Here is a 14,080-nt window from a genome sequence, read left to right on the forward strand (position 1 = left end):
AGATTGAATGCGTACAAGTTTTCTCGAATTGCTTTGGATCATTGTTCGGTACATAGTGATAATGTAAGAGAAGTTCTGTGAACTTAAAAACATTTATTAAGGATTTTTCCAATTACGTCTTAATATATTGAACTTGCTGAATATTTTGTCCTAAATAAGGTAATTTAAGAATCCCAACAAATCTGAAAAACAGAACTTAAGTTTGAAACTTATATTCGACTACTTTAAATGGATATAGACATGATTATGAAGTAGAAAAAAATTTCATCTTCTCATTTATCTGTGAATTCAAAATTTTAACTGATTGCATCGAATGATATTCTGTAAGCGTCTAGATATCTAATATAGTTTTCTTGTGTTACAGCTCTCATTAGAATAAGAAGTATATCAATAGTTCATTACATTTTCGGTTTGCCAAAGCAGAATGTTACGTAGAACCAAACAACAATGGTGATCAGAAACAGACCCAAATAATCGTTATCATTATAACATATCCGGTTAATCCTCCACCAACAATCAACCTCCCGTACGGGAAGACTAATGCTAACCATCGACTTACCAGTATGTTAAACCATGTTTTTTTTCTTTTTCTTCTCCCCTGGGCCGGATCCTGCAGTTAAGTTCTACACGGCCCAGGGGAGTGTCCTTTACTCTAACGAGACTCCACGTCTCGGCTCGCCGATCGGATCTCACTTTGCGCCCGCCTCAAACCCCCAGAGTAGGATCCATCCATTAGACCCGACTATGGAGTGATATTAAACTATTATCGAAATAAAAGATTACGCTCAAAAACTATTTAGAAAGATTTACTTAAAATCTAAAATTAAATGACTTTTTGATCGTTAAATAATAATCATCATCAATAAACACTCAGAAAAATGATGGCATAAACCTTAAACCATCAAATAGATTTCGCAAACCATGTCTAAAGTGTAATGGTGAGGATAATTCTTAACAATCTTATATAGTTTTTGAGCGTATCTTCTTTACCAACATATTTAATATCGCATCTTATTACAAAAAAATTAAATAAACACCTCCCGTATAACTACAAATTTGTACCCAGGAAAACAAAAGGTATGGTAACATAAAATCTTGTACGCATTCATACGGATTTCCCTGTGCTATGTTTTACCCTTAAATAAATTTGTGACATTCTCAAGAAGGAATATCCACGTACTGAATAAAGAGGAGGAGAAAGCTTTAAGTATATACAAACGCACACATGTATCGTAGTTCGCAGTAAAGTACACCACCCTTGACATAAGATACAAGTTATGTTCTTATTCTAAGGTATATACTTACCCTCTTATCTTCCTTAACTTCTCTACGTTTCTACTCTTCACATAAACATTACCATACTACTTGACACTCCAAACTAACAACACCAACACTAACAAATAACGAAGTTTATACACTTGTAGAGAACGGGAGGATCAACCCAACTTGAATATAAGATTGCGTTTCGTGTGAAACATTTTAATGTTTAAGTTGTAGATCTATATAAAGTACGCAAATTAACTTAAAATTCTCATTAAATTTAGTAAAGAATTTTCATCGTATAATATTTATATTCAGTGAGTATAATATTAAAAGTAAAAATAACCCAATAATTTTGTGGTTAAATTTATAAGAAAGTTGTAAAACAAAAAAAAAAACAAAAATTCTCTACGTTAGCCAAACAAGAAAGATACTGCGTTATGTCAAAACAAAATACAGATGCTTTAAAATTTTATACCTCTAATAAATAAATTATTGTAATATTTCTTGTTGGCAGTAATAGGCATTATAATTTTAAACTAATACTAATAGTTGTATGTTGTTATTTTATAATATATTAGTGCTTTTAATTATTTTCCATAAAAGTTGGGTTTGTTGTTATGAAAACTAAATTAAAATTTCTATGAAAATATAATTACTGTTATTATTAAATGAAATTGGTGCCTCCATTTCCAATATATTTAAAGCGTATATAATTTTTCCATAATATAGTTAAACCAAAAGATGATGGTGGTATATAACTTATCGCTCAAACCATGATTCTGGAAAAGAGAAGAAATATTAAAATATGATTGTTTAATGATACCTTAACTATACTCCCAAAAGTAATTCTATTTTTAACTAAAATAATTCCATGTTTGAATTAATGACCGTTGAACGCTTAGTGAAAAGTCTCCGATAATAAGTTAAGACTAGAGAAGAACAATTTTTATTCAGGTAACCAGAAGAGGGAAATACATAAGTAATATCAGAAAAAGTGATGTACAAAGATTATTCCAAAACTAAATTCTGATTGGCCGATTAGAAAAAAAAGGATTTAATTATATACCTAAAATCACAGCAAACATTACTGGAACATGAGATAGATATTAAAAATTAAAAAACACGCCTGCCAAAAAAAAAGCATTGCTGACAAACATTGCTCTTTAATATGGTTTCATTATAATTTTGTATTATACTAGCAAATACCCGGTTTGAATTTTGAAAATCGGAATTTTAATTGCAAAGATATAACAACATTTCCGATTAATCGTAATCTGTAATTCGAGATTGTACCTGATGCATGAATTTGTTTGTAGCCTTCAACCTACAAACAAATACCCCGCTTGAATTTTGAAAATCGGAAGATTGTTTTCAAAGGTATAATAAGAGCACCAAAACAGCGTTTCAGGGGCACCCCGTTTTTTCCAGTTTATGATGATGATTGGTCTAGCCTCGCACGATATGCTTGCAACACCTTATTACTCTAGCCTTACACGCAGTTCCCCACTGGAAGCTCATTACTGTTTAACAAAGATCTTTTGAATTTATTTAATATTTTATTTAACGTAAATCTATTTCTATAATTTCTGTAATATTATTTATTCGATTGATTCGAATCGTTCAGTTTAAATGAAGCTCACACAGTGATAGAGGCTCACTGTTCACAGTTCATTAATGCAATCCATTAAAGTTTGTACTTCAACCGGTATCTCTGATACTAAATATATATAGCCTATGACAGTCCTGGTAACGTAAGGATTTCAACCCGGGGTCAAACATCAAAATTGGTGAAGTTATTGAGCTGTTCCGGTGGAACAAACATACATACATTCGTACACCCTAAATAGCGTAAACTCCTTTTTGGGCAGTCGTGTAATTAAAAATGAATTAAAATCAGAAAAGGAAAGTTTAATACATTTACCAACCATACTCATCTTACCGTAAGATCGGCTTTTGCTGACCCAAAACAGAAATTGTCAGCCGCAGGAATACCCTTATTCCTTTCTTTTTCTGTTTCACCTCCGGAACCACCGTAAAGTGTTACTTCAGAGGATGAATGAGAATGATATGTATGAATGTAAATTAAGTGTTGTTTTGAACAGTCTCAGGTCGACCATTCCTGAGTTTACCAGACACTCCCCTGGGTGGCGCAATACCAACCAGTTGAACCGGCCCAGGGGAGTAGAGTGAAAAAAAAAAAAGGTCGACCATTCCTGAGAGTCCATTTAGGTTCAGCCATAGAACCTAAAATATGTAAACGTGGGTCAAGGATAAGGAAAAAGATTGAATAGTGGAAAAGAGGTTTATACAAGAAAGAACAGCAGCCTAAGACGAGAAATGCAGAGCATCACTTATCATCACAACTGTTAGGAAGGTGGGTTTTTTATCTGGAATAGACATAGCGTATCATTGGTCGATGATTTTTCATCGACCAGCTTAATATACATTTGTAGTAACCTAAAAAACAAAATAATAATGTACATGAATTTTACCAATGTATTTGAAATTTTATTACAAGTATTCTGATTAATATTTAAGCTGATATCCATAATCTCATTTATGAATGACAAGAAATTTTTCTGCTGTAAGTATTTTTTTATCATCTTCTGTACGTCAAATTTTTGTAAAAAGATCAAAATTCATTGTAGCTGACAATGAATTTTGTCTCATTTCACCATTTCCAGTCTTATTTCTAAGCGGCTTCATGGTGAAATTCCTTTTTTATCGTCAACGATTTATCCATCTTAAGCATACTTTTTTATATTTGAGTTATTCTGTTACTGTATAGAATAGTGCCTTTCTCAGTGCCCTGTTAAATACTTAATTAGTTTTCGAAAAGAATTAATTTTTTCTAAAAAAAAAAAGATTTTATACATAATGTAAGGGAAGACCCTCCTCAATTCTCATCAGTAAGTGAAATGCTCTGGAAATAGTGCTAATACAGTAAGATTACCCTTGACAGTGGATCAGTTACGATCAATATGTGGGGTGTTATTTGCAGTTTTTTTTATCATTTCGTTGTTTTATTTTTCACCTCCAATTTCTTGGTAAAGAGCTCAACTAAATAAATAGACATAATTTACAAGTTTTGATATTTTGAGGTTTTTTTTTACTTTTAAATAATCACAATAAAAAAAATGTTGACCTCTTTGGCTTGTGATACGCGTTTTGTAGAAAAAAAACTTCAAAAAGATGTCATAAAATACATATATAAGATAAGTTTCGAAGCTAGAAAGCTGGAAAACCTTAAGAAGATGTACAAACATTTCTGATCCTTATTATGGTTTCAGAATAAGGAAGATTTCAGGTAGAGAGATAACTTAAGTGTATCATATTTTTAACCGTTTACTCGGTGGTGTTTTTTTTTCATATATTCTTATAATTATATTTCTGTAATTGTGTAAGCTAATTGTAAAGTGAGTTTGTATATTAGATTTTGGTAGTTTATTACAAGGGTCGTTCGGAAAATTCTCAGCGTGACAAAGAGATGGCGCAAATATGACCAAATGACAAAAATATTTTTTAATTATAATTCTCTTTAAATAGAGTACTGTGAAATTTCTAATGCGTCCGTTGAGTAACTTGTTTGTGGTGATCGAGTAAAGCAAATAAGTTTTGGCATTTTCTGAAAAATGGATAAAATTGAAGATCAAACTATTATATTGTAGTTTTTTTTTAAAGGTTTAACCCCCATAGATGTAAAAAATGTATTAGATTCCACTTTAAAGGATTTTTCCTTCGTTTTCACTGTTAAAAAAAGAAGCTGCTAAATTTAAATGTAGTCTAGATCCATTTAAGATGATAAATGCTCGGCACGCCCAAAAAACCTTTACGACCGTTGAAATTGTAAAAAAAATCTACAATACCATATTAAATGATCGCCGAGTGAAGGTACACGAGCTTGCTGACATGCAAACATTTCGGTAGACCGTGTCCATTAAATCTTACACGATGTCTAGGGTATGAAAAAGCTTTCCGATCGATGAGTGCCGCGTTTGTTACAGTGAACAAAAACCATTCGACTAAGCCCCTCTCAAGAGACAACTCCGCTGAGTTTCTTCAGTGTTTTATATCATTTGACAATTGTTTATCATTATACGCCAGTGACCAAAATTCATCGAAGAAGGAAGATTGGGAGCAGGTGAAAGTCCAAAAAGGCCCATCTGCAAAAAAAGTCATGTCTACGGTTTTTTTTTGGGATTATTTGGTGCGGTTCTCATAAACTATCTGGAAAAAGGAAGGACGATCACCAATGAGTATTACATCCACACCTGGCCAAAAACAAAGTACTCTTTCACCACGATAATGCGCCTGAACACACGTGTACAATTGTTGATGCAAAATTCAATGACCTACATATCCAAATGCTTCCACACGTGATATTCGCTGTAAGATTTGGTCAATACTGTGAATTTTACTTCCTCTATCCAAAGCTGAAGAAATTGCTCCCTCGACGAAGATTCATTTCAAATGATGAGGTCAAAGCTGAAACAATCGTTTGCTTTTCAGAGTTCGACAAATCACAATATGCTGAGGGTTTTAAAACTTCAGAAAGTGGTTGGTCTAAATGTCTTAAATTTTTAGGTGGCTACTTTAAAATATAAAATTTTTGAAATTCTTGTATTTTCTTTGACAGGCCGAGAACTTTCCAAAGAGAGCTCTAGGTTATTAAGTAATAATACAAATAGTAAAGAGAAGTAGATAGCAATAGTAACAATTACATAAATGTTCCCCTTTTTCATTTGAGCTGGATGAATTATATATAATTCCTTAAATTTGTTACACTTCCGTCTGAATTTTAAATCTATTTTTAATCCCTGACCATATTTTTGAGGAAACATTTTACACTCTCGCCTAATAGTTAGTAATTTATCATTATACGGTTAGGTAGGCCCTTTGTAACAGTCCGTATCCATTTACCACTCGTAACCAAAGTTTTAAGATTGTGATAGCTCCCAGTTTCCGTTTAGATCGTTTATAATTTTTCCACTTCCCCACTTCTCTTTTTTGAACTTTCTACTGATCTTTCTTGCATTGCTTTAATTAATCCTTCTCCAATCATAATATAGTTATAATATCTTTTAATTTTTCGAACAGGGCACCGGTTGTTATATATAATTTTAAGAACAGCTTACCAAATTCCAGTTTGATTTCTTCAAGTGTTTTCGGCTATTCTGCCATCTTCAGGAGTAATATAATTATGAATAAAATATATAAAATTTTAAACTTACATAATTAAATTATATATATAACAATTTATCGTCATTTTGTAAAGTTCGTCAAAAGTTAAAGTTTTAAGTCAAAGTGACTACGTTCGTATTGTAGTAGTTTCACAATTGTTATCATTGATAACTTTAACAAAATGATTTATTATTATATATATAAATTAATTATATAAGTGTTATAATTTTATATGTTTTAATCATAATTATACTCCTCCTGAAGATGGCAGAATAGCCGAAAACGCTCGAGGTAATCAAATTGGAATTTGATAAGCTGTTCTTAAAAATATATTTAATAGTTATATATCTTGTATCGTATGATACTACTTCATCTTAACAGATTAGCAATCTCTTCTATTAATTTTTTTATGAGTTTTTGTTCTTTTTAACTATAGTCATTTCTTCATATTTTACATTGTCTGACCATTTAATCTCCGTATACAAATTTCCACTGCTTTCAGCCTTTCTTTTTTTTTCTTCGTGTCTATATTTCACATTTAAACTGAACTATATTTCAATTTCAGCACTTCACAAGACGCTTCTTCAGTTAATAACTAATTCTTGCTAAATAACTGTTTCTTTCTTTTTATAGGAATAATTTATCTTTCTGTGTATAAATTATTACTCGTCTATTGTTTTGTAGTGTTTTTTCTGATTGATAAATTTTTATACACCAATCAAAATTTAATTTATTCTTCTGTTATTTTAAAGTCTCTTTTCAATCCATTTTAATTAGTTTTTTCTTTTCTGTGAGCAGTAGTTTAAAAATTTAGTCACCATTCAGTTTTGTCTATTCCTTTAATTTTTTTTTTTCAAATATGTACAAAACAACTTATTGTAATTAGTTAAATTGTACAAATATGTACTAAATTTTGTTGAATGTGTTTTTGTGGTAATAACAACGGATCTTGTTGTTTGCTCCTAGATTAGACATGGATAATTGTACTTATCAATTGTTTTAATAAAAAACAAACGGATGAGGAAAGAAAGAATACTTGTACTTCTACTACGCTTGTAGAGAAAAGGCCAAAATGTTGATATTTTTTTTGTAATTTTTATCTAAATAAACATGGTTTAAGATATTTTGACATATTATCATAATAATTGTCGGTAATCTTAAAAACATATATATATATATTGTTTATTTTATTGTATGTATTTATTAAATTATAGATTGTAAACATATACAAATTTTATCCATAAGTATGACTAGATACCAATAAAATGTAGAAATTAAAAATGTATCAGATTTTATGTACAAATCAATTAGAGAAAATACATATCAAGCTTTTTCATTTATTTTCTCAAAATAATATTAATAATTTTTGAAAATGTTTAATTATTAAATACAAGAAGATGAATGAAGCATTTACAAAGGTCTACCAAACGGTTAACTAGAAATAAAGGAAATAATTTAATCCGAGATGGTAGAAAAGTTCTCTACTTAATTATTGTTTTATAACTCAAATTCTAACTTTACTATGAAACTTGCCAATCTTTTATTTCATTTTTGAAAACGTTATGAATTTTCTTGTATGAGTATATTGTTTCTTATTCGTATGAATTTCTTACATTTACTAGATTTCAAACAAATGCTACATGATTTTTATAAAAAAAACTTTACAAATAATTTTTTATTGATGTTTTTCTAGACTTTAAGTTTATCCTGAATAATATTTTTTTTTTTTTTATAAAAAATACACAAAATATTATTTCGCTACATAGTGTATCCTATATATTTATTAAACATAATTTTCAGTAGTCTCACAAAAATCTTAAAAATGATTTCAAGTAACTATTCGGGAAAAAAATTAGGAAGGGTTAAAAACTTAACCCTCCATCCAGAATCTGTCTAATCTAACATCAGTAACTCGTATCAGTGTCCTTAACTGTTTTATTACTATTATAGAGATGTCTGTTGAACAGTGATTTTTTCGTCAGCGCCTCCAGAATCTGTATAATAATTTTAGCCATAATCAGTAAGAAATATTACGAAAAAATAAAATAGTAACTTCAAAAATCTACAAAATGCCCTTCAGATTGATAGTTGCAGATAATGTATTTATTGCATACCAAAACAAATTGAAACAAAAAATCATGAAACATAGATTGCCATTTCAAGGATTGTTGATTATAAACATGATATTTGTGATCTCATGGTCAGATTTTGATATAATTGTAATAAATAATACCCAACTAAATAAATATACGTATTAAAACAAACCAGATAAAATTCTAATAATAGATTTTTGTTTTAAAAATTCATCATCTAAATGGTTTATAATTAGGCATATAAAAGTTTAATTAAAGTGTATTATTATTAATAATAATAATTTATCAATTTAATTTATATTATTGTACAACATTTTGTTAGCGTATTGTTTACGTGAAATATTATTCTAACTGTTATCTTTTGAAACTAAAATCAATAGTATAAACTTCACAAACAGAATTATTATATTTTTATCATATTGTTAACATTACTTCTTTTTTTTTTTTCATAACTAAAAGGAAAAATAATTTTAAAATGATCATTTTCTTTCTAAAAATTCATCAATTTAATAATTTGTCAAACTATTTAATAAATTTAATCAATCCACTTAGAATGTTTTTTTTTCTGGAATCCTTTATTTTCAAAAGTTTATAATTAATATTAAGTATATAAATTTGATTAGGTAATTATGTACGAAGTATAAATAAGTCATTTTTATATTTTTACATATCGTTTTCGTAGATTCTTCATACAAAGATCAACCTGAAATGTAAGAAAAATTGATAATTAAAATAATAAACAATAAAAACTGGAATATATTGTATAATATAATAAATATTGAATTATATAAAGCTCTGTTAAATTAAAAGTAAACAAACGAGGTTTACTCAGTGTTTGATACATTTATTTATGTTTTTGACATTAAGGTAGCTAACGTTTATTTAATAGCAAACTTTTTTGTTTTTGAATTACATCGTAATGTTTTTAATCGCTCTTATGGCCATCTGTAGTAACCGTTGTTTTTCTTCACTTTAATGTACGCTGCCATTATTTGTAACTTTTTTGGAATAGATTTGACTTATGTCTTTTCAAAAGCAGTTTTTGAAAAATGCTTAAAGCGCTTTAATTTTACAAGTGCTTGTCTTTGTGTGTGTGTGTGTGTGTGTGTGTGTGTGTGCGCGCGCGCGTAAATTTATTTGGCTACATTTGTGAGCATAAGTTTTTGTACGAAACTTTTTTTGCGAGTATATCTTTAGATCGAAATTCATGAACTTTCTATTTCAACCTACCTTTTTTTTTTTTTTTATAAAAAGTCCTATACTTTTATTTTCATTTTTGGAAAAATATTCATATGAACAAAAAATCCAGTCTTTCAATCATCAAAGCCATGTTAACGGTATATTTTATGTAAATTTTAAGATCTTCAGAACTGAAGTACACGTAAATTAAAGCCCGTGTCCTTGATTTTGAGCATATGCTCAATAACTTGCATGGATAAGACAAGTAACTTGCGTGAGAACAATGACCGTCACTCACCAATCAAGTAACACGAGAACATTGACATATTAAAATATTTATTAAAATTCGTAACAATTCAACAGTACATTTGCAAATGAGCATTTAAAAAGAGTACTTAAAATCTAAAAGTGGATCTTTTTTTATTCTAAAAATATTCGTTTCATATTGATTCTCAAGTGATTTTTATCATCGAATAAGACTATAAAATATTGTCAGTTAATATTTAATTTATTTCTTTTTTATTCTATTTATCCGCTTACTTTTTATATATACTGTTTGCACATCGTTTAGCGGTAATTGCTTTTAAATTCAAATCACCATTTAGGTTTTTGTTATAAATAAAATTTTATAAACGAATTTTAAAGTAGCATTTTCTTACAGTTTTAACACAGCTCTTTATCTGTATAAAGATGATGATTTTTGCCTTCGTTTTGCTCTTAATTTGTATGGTTTGTTTCTTTTAACTATTTTTAATTTTTATTTTTCAATCGTTTATCATGACTCAAACGTACAAAACGGTTAAATTTTTATTTTTAAATCAACGTTATTTTATTATTATTATTAGCGTAGTTTTATTCACCTGTTTGATTATCAGTTGCACGTCACCACCCTTTCACACCTTGGTAATGTTAGCTTTCAATTTTTTCGTTAGTAGTTTTAAATCTGGGAGGATAACAACTTAATATCCTCTTATCGTACAATTTGTCTTTCTTTAGTAGAATATTAACTTAAATATTACTATAATATTTACACAAGGATGTTCTTTCCTCTGGTTCTTCTTCTCTTTTGCCTGCTAACCTTATTCCTGATCCAGTTAGACCTCGTTGTGGTGACGATAATATTACCTCTCCTTGCCATCTCACTGTGCTACTTCTGTAGTTAATGCGGCTAAGAGGAATAGCAACATGACACGAGTGCGGAGTTTTGATACTGGGTGTATTCAGGATGCAGTGAGGTCCTCCGGAAACGCTTCGCATGTGGATTTCGAAAATGCTGAGGGGATTACTTCTGCTACAGTTGACGCTGTAAATAAATCCGCTAACCCTGTGAATGATATTTTGACTGCAGCCTTCCATGATGTGGCTAAGAAAACTGTTTGGACTGTTGTTGGCTCTGAAAAGCGTAAAGGCCCCAAAGTAAAGTCTTTTCTTGAGGGTTCCATTGCTCCGTCTAAACCTAAGAAAAGGGTGAGGTCTCGAAATGCTGTTTTTGGGGAAGGCGACGTATGCTGCGATTTGGTTAAGCCCAAGACTAAAGCTCTTTTTGTTTCGAGGTTTAACTCTTCAACCGGGGTTGGTGATATCACCAAGTTGCTTGGGGAACACAACTTTCAACATCTTCAGTGTATTCGTCTGAAGACTAGGTACGATTCGTATAACTCGTTTCGAATTGAAGTTTGTGCTTCGGATTTTGACAGCTTAGTTCGTCCTGAGATCTGGCCTGTTGGTACGCTGTTGGCTCCATTTTATGGTCCGTTGAGGCCTGATGCAGCGTTTGTAGAAAAAGGTTCACGGGAGGATGGATTGCAGCTCGGTAGCGATGGATAAATTGAGGATGATCTACCAGAATGTTCGTGGTTTGAGGACTAAGCAGGATGAAATGTTCGCGTCCTTGATTGATTTTCACTTCGACGTGGTTGCCTTGACTGAGACTTGGCTTAGTGATGAGCACTGTGATGTCAATCTGTTTCCAGACTGTTATCATGTTTTTCGGGCTGACCGGAATTATGCTGCTTCTTTACTTCAGCGTGGTGGTGGTTCGGCTATTCTTGTAAAATCAAGCATTAGGTGTACGAGGAGGAAGGACCTCGAGACGTTTCCTGAAGCTGTGTGGGTTGAGCTAATTCGACCAGGAATGAAGAATTTGTTGGTTTGTGTTATATATGTTGCTCCGTTTTTAGCTTCAAGTCTCCTCGACCAATATTTTGATTTTCTGTACAGGCACGTAGATATTTTAAGTTTTGATATTTGTATTGTAGGCGATTTTAATGTATCTGGAGTCTGCTGGTGTACTAGAAGTCTTCCTGCAAATATTGAGTTTTATGCTAAATGTAAGGCATGATCGGTTGAACTTGAACTTATATGTGATGACTTTGAACTTATATGTGGGCTGTTGACTTTTGTCTGTTCTTTTGTGACTTTATGTGATATTGTGCAACATACAAAGGTTTTGTGTAACTGTTCTGTTGCACAAACAAAGCAAATAAAAAATATAAAAAATAAAAAAATTTTAAAAATTATTATTATTATTATTAATTATTATTTTATGACCACATAGGATCACTTTAGTTAGTCAATTATCCAAGTCTCTTCGATGGGAATGTTTGGGCCTTGCGGTCCTCCCAGTACTTTTTCATACGTTCTGATCTTTGTGCCCTCTCTAGTATTGAAAATGTTCGTGTTGTGAGTTTTCTTGTGATTTTGAAGCGAATATTTTTGTTCTTGATTTTCTTGTTTAATTTTATCTTTTCTGTGGTGTCTTCTGGTTTAAGGACAATTTCCTTCAGATTCTCTCTTATTTCTGTGATCCATCAGCATCCTGTATTGATGTTTTTCGAGTCGAGTCTAGTACTGTACTAGCTGTTTCAGAAGTCTTGAATCTTTCATCCTCATGATATGTCCAAAGAATGCTAGTCACCTCTTACGCATAGTATCAGTGATGGGTTCTAACACTTTGTACATGACTTTGTTGGGCACAATCCACCACTCACCGTTTTTCTGGTACTTTTTATTGATGCAGATTCTTCCAATTCTTCTTTCGATTTTTTGGAGTCTGTCTTTGATTGTTCGTTCAGGTGGAAGAGTGTTTCTGCTGGATAAGTGGCTTCTGGTTTTATAACTGTTGTAGTGTCTTATTTTTGTGTTTATTGATAGGCATTTTTATATATTGTATATTTATTAACCGAGTTTATTTTAATGTCTTCCTAGACTTAATAGTAGTGCAAAATATTGGAGGAGGGAACGCTAATAGATTTTTAAAATATGTTTTTTTTTAAACTTTTGAAGTTTATTTTCATTAATCATTATTTTTCTCTAGAATAAATAACTAGTGCCAGGAAATTATAACCACTTACTGTCAGCTTTTTATATTACTGATTTTATGAAGGTTTAAGCATGCGATTGCTTTTTTTCAGAAAGTTTTCAGAATAGTTTTTCTGAAGTAGCAAAACCATTCATTCCTGACGTAATTTTTAATACATTATTATGTACGATCAGAAAAAAACACGTATTTAGTTTTTTACGTCAAATAATTACTGATAATAATTTAGGTATAGCCTGCGAATTTTTTGGGTAAAAAATAAGAAGTAAAATTATACAACAAAAGGAATTACCAATATTAAAAAAATATGTACGTTTATTATATTTATAAATTGTGAAGAAATCATTATAATTTATTTTCTGTGATTTTGGGGAGTCTAACAAGAGTAATATGTTCTGTTTTCTTAAATTAATGTTATTGTTCAGCTTCTGATAACTGTTTGCAAATAAAAAATAAGTAAACTAATTACATTTATTCAATAAATTTTTCCTAATATTTTTGTCTTTTCTAATCCAAACATTACTTGGTACGGTCTCTACTTAACTCCTTAGCATGGAGGTGAAAAGTGACTGTATGTAACTACTACCAATGAAATAAATTTCCAAAAAATATAAACCTACAAAAAGATTTTTATTTTATATCTTATATTTCTTACCTTAAGAGTGATGCTGTTTTAAGATGTTTTCAATATGCATTCTCGTTTTTTCACATATAAGGTGTCATTGATCCATAATCGAAGGTGATGTGTCTTCGCCGCAGAAATATGAGTTTTGCATTGAATATAATCTATCGATTGGGTTCAATGAAGGTGGCAGAACGAGAGGACTACCGCTGTCCCCGCAATAATTATGGAATCCAATAAATCCATCTGTTGCGAAACAAAGTTGTTTACTAATAATTATATAAATTAACAAGTATTTATTAAAGTTTATTGTTATTATAATAATAGTTTTTCCTACTCAGAGATCGTCGGGGGAAAAAATAATAAAGAAATGTAAGAATTAGTAATAGATTTTAGTTGCAAAAAACTGCTAGTTTTTTCTTT

General features: G+C 30.4%; 1 protein-coding gene across 1 annotated transcript in view; it reads right to left on the reverse strand.

Moving 5' to 3' along the window:
* Positions 1–9,185: 9,185 nt before the first annotated feature.
* Positions 9,186–14,080, reverse strand: part of LOC142329227 (uncharacterized) — a 197,585-nt gene continuing 192,690 nt past the window's right edge. Inside the window, exons 11-12 of the mRNA XM_075373634.1 lie at positions 13,691–13,903; positions 9,186–9,240 (exon numbers count right to left, since the gene is read on the reverse strand). Coding sequence (XP_075229749.1) covers positions 13,755–13,903 — 149 coding nt within the window. The 3' untranslated portion in view covers positions 9,186–9,240; positions 13,691–13,754. The remainder of the gene's footprint in view (positions 9,241–13,690; positions 13,904–14,080) is intronic.

This window comes from Lycorma delicatula, chromosome 8 (genome assembly GCF_047948215.1).
Source record: "Lycorma delicatula isolate Av1 chromosome 8, ASM4794821v1, whole genome shotgun sequence".
Taxonomy (NCBI): Eukaryota; Metazoa; Arthropoda; class Insecta; order Hemiptera; family Fulgoridae; genus Lycorma; species Lycorma delicatula.